Source organism: Protobothrops mucrosquamatus, unplaced genomic scaffold (genome assembly GCF_001527695.2).
Source record: "Protobothrops mucrosquamatus isolate PMUCROS unplaced genomic scaffold, P.Mucros_1.0 scaffold772, whole genome shotgun sequence".
In the NCBI taxonomy this organism is placed as follows: domain Eukaryota; kingdom Metazoa; phylum Chordata; class Lepidosauria; order Squamata; family Viperidae; genus Protobothrops; species Protobothrops mucrosquamatus.
This window is the reverse complement of record NW_015387040.1, coordinates 170,600-174,146: the sequence shown is the minus strand read 5'-3', so window position 1 is coordinate 174,146 and position 3,547 is coordinate 170,600. Positions and strand designations below refer to the sequence as shown.

At 35.6% G+C, this 3,547-nt stretch overlaps 1 protein-coding gene across 1 annotated transcript in view; it reads right to left on the bottom strand.

Annotated features, from left to right (window-relative positions):
* Positions 1–419: 419 nt before the first annotated feature.
* Positions 420–3,547, bottom strand: part of LOC107289816 (enhancer of polycomb homolog 1) — a gene marked incomplete at its 5' end in the record, with an annotated part of 46,731 nt that continues 43,603 nt past the window's right edge. The window contains 2 exon segments of the mRNA XM_015818627.1: positions 420–1,229; positions 2,230–2,576. Coding sequence (XP_015674113.1) covers positions 1,144–1,229; positions 2,230–2,576 — 433 coding nt within the window.

Below are 3,547 nucleotides of genomic sequence, written 5' to 3'. Positions count from 1 at the left end.
ATTCAACCACATCAGAGATGATTTCCTTGTCTTTTTTTTAAAGAAACATATCCATAGCTACAGAACCATTCCAACAGAATTTAAAAGCAGCTTGAGGAGTCCTCCAGAAAATGGCGCACTGAAAGGTGGGGTGTTTTTTCTCTCCCTGCCGACAAACAGCTGACAAACAACTGGCCAAAGCCAGTTCTTTCACAGCATGGTCCCTGGAATTTGAACATGAGTATCTTGGAATACTACATGATGACCCTCAGATGACCATGTACTTGCCTGGGAAGAGAATCCAGAGGATTGCAATTCTCAGTAAGACCAGTCAGAGTGGTAAGGTCTCCATCTTTTCCTGTTGCTGTTTGTATCCTTAGGGGTGCCTGTTTTAACATCACATTTTGAAGGGTTTTTTTTGTTTTTTGTTTTGCTTTTGACTAACATTTTTAACTGTTAAATAACCTGGCTGAATGCTGAAGTGCTCTACACCCCCCGTTGGATTATAAATGTGTGCTTTCATCATTGTACTTTGGAGTTATAAAATATACTTTGACTTTCACCTCGCCGCAAGGATGTCAATGAGGCTTCTCCTTTTTGCAGTGAAAGTGATTTGATCTGACTTATACTGGATTCTTATTGTAAGGATTTTACTAGTTTTTAAAAGAACTCTGTTATTCCATTTTATTTTTGTACATATTTCTGTTTTTTATTTCAAAAGATGAGAACTTTCCTTTTTTCCCATTTGCTTTCTACTGTGGGAACTATTATCTCAGTTTCTTTTGCGATTACTTTGTTAAGAAACACTTACTTTCTTTGCCCTTGAGAAGAAACTGTCTATACTTTGCTGTGAAAGCTCAGCTATAAGAGGGGTTTGGATTATATTAAAATCAAAGCAACAATAAATTAAGGACTTTGAACACTACATATCATATATTCTCTACAATGCCCCCCAAAATAGTTATAAAAAAAAGATGGGAGCTGGATGATTTTAATGTTAAAGCCTTGTGATATTTTTAATATTATATAGCAATTTTGCCAATATATAGAAGTTCATACATTGTGGACCTGTTTTGCAGGGGGGGGGGACAATTACTATTGCTGAATTATATTTATCAGTTTTCAACCAGGGGGGACATTTTATGTGTATGTTTGATATTTTGTTTACACACCTTTTTTTTCTTTTCTTTTTCTTTTTGTCTTTGTTTTGTTCTTTTTTTTCTTTCTTCTTTTTGGATTTTGTATTTTAACTTTGGAAATAAATAAATAAAAAATTATCAATAAAAAAAGAATTTAAGAGAGGTTTGTGTCAGTTATAGAAGATAGAAAGAAGACGATCACAGTTGAAACATTACACTCTCAAGATTTACATTTGAAAATTACATATTTAACCAACACAATCTCAGTCTTGGCAACTGCTTCCAGAATTCTATAGCAGTCGTGTTCAGTCAGAAGGCCATATCCTTCTGAACAGTATCCCAGGCTGCTTGACTCATCAAAATTTACAGTTTGGAGATACAATTCTGAACTGCCCCAAAACCACTGTAGTCTTAAATTATATTCATGCTCATTTTTAGATAGCATTGTATAAGACTTTTTAAAACAAGATCCTTTTACTAGAAGTCAGGACAGAATTGCTTCCTTTCAACAGATTAGTATCATTTCTCAAAAAAAATATTATTCTATTTGTACCATTTCCTTAATATATGATATAGATGGGTATTCACACTGCCAAACGGACTACAGGCTACAGGTTTTTCAGTGGTGATCTCTAAGCTTTTTGTCTTAAAACACAACTAACAAATTGGTCCTTTTAACCAACAAAACGTTGTATATGTAGGACTTTTCATGATTGTGTATATTAGAGTTTGGATTTTAAGTGTCAATATCTTGACCATTTTAAACCAATTCCTTATTTTGAACTTAATAGCAAATTATAAATTGTCAAAACTAGTAAATATAAATAAAACAGCAAAGATAAATAACAAATTTAAAAAACAAACTATAAAATTCTACCAAAGAAACTTTGGTAGACATAAAAACATAGAATCATAGGGGACTGGATTCAATATAGCTATAATTAAAGTACAAAGTAAGTCTGGACCAAATCTACCATATTAAATTTTAACTTTAGCATGGTGTTTAAACGTGCAACATAAACATCAGCAACTGAGAAAAATTATGGAGGAAATAAATATTGGACTTTTGCCAAAAGTATGTTTAGAATTAAGTTCATGAAAATCAACATACCAAAGTGTGCTGAACCACTGCTACTTTTACTTTGTATAGAGGTACTGCACGTCTGGGTCCCAGGTTGTACTGTGCCTGCTTGATTTACACTCCTGTGTAATTTCCTATAGGAAAATTCATCACTGTCATGTAGGGATGGTGTCCGAGGCCTAAAATGCCTCCATTTACATGATTTGAAATTGACTAGTATCTGACTGAGGTCTTTAAAGAAATATCTGTCCGAGGTATTTGTTTCTGAGGTATTGGCAAATTGATTGACTGAAGGGTATAGTTGTGAGGAAAGTATTTCTGAATCCAGCTGGCAAAATGGATTGTTGTTTTCTGAATATGCTCGGTCCAGTAGCACCCTAAAAATGGAAAGAAGGCTATTTTTAATTACATATAAGCCAAAGTGTTATTCCTATCTTCATCCAAAACCTATTTTTAAAACATCAGGAAGAAATAGTAGGGAAGTTCTCTGTGAAAATATTTTTCAAACTGGTTGCTTCAACTATCAGAAAAACATTCACAACAGGGCCCTGCACAATTTGAAAATTGTTTGGAAGGAATGGTCAGACCCCCATGAAAAACCTGCACTTCTCTCCTACTTATTAAAGCATCAGGTCTTTTTTCTTGCTTTCACATTTAGTCTGAAAGAAGGTGCTACTACTTAAGGAGTTGACTAATCAAAATGAATCTAATTAATGGTAATTAATAATAGATTTATGGGGAAGCTTGAAATAAACTGGCTTTTTTAATGTATAGTAAAAAGGTTTCATGCTTGGGCGAGTTAAAAAACAGTTCTTCCAGATCAATTTTTAAAGTAAGCTCAGCCCTATTTAAGAGCTACATATAACAAAGCAAGACAACATACAATGAAAGACTCACAAACGCCAACTTGCTACATGCAGAGTAATTGCAAGACCACCTCCTACCAAACACCTCCCTTCGACCAGTCCGCTCCCACAGAGAGGGCCTCCTTAGGGTACCGTCGGCCAGACAATGCCGGCTGGCGACCCCCAGGGGGAGAGCCTTCTCTGTGGCAGCTCCTGCCCTCTGGAATGACCTACCCCCCGACCTACGTACAGTTGCGGACCTGCGCCTTTTTCGCCGAGCCCTGAAGGCTCATCTATTCCGTATGGCCGGCCTGGCGTAGTTTGATTATGTTTTAGTGGGGGTTTTGTATGGGGTATTTTTAGAGCAGGCCTGTTATTTAATTTGATTTTAGACAGAAATTTGTGTATATTTATTGTGGTTTTTATTATCGCCTGTTCACCGCCCTGAGTCCCGTAAGGGAGATAGGGCGGTATATAAATTCAATAAATAATAATAATAATAA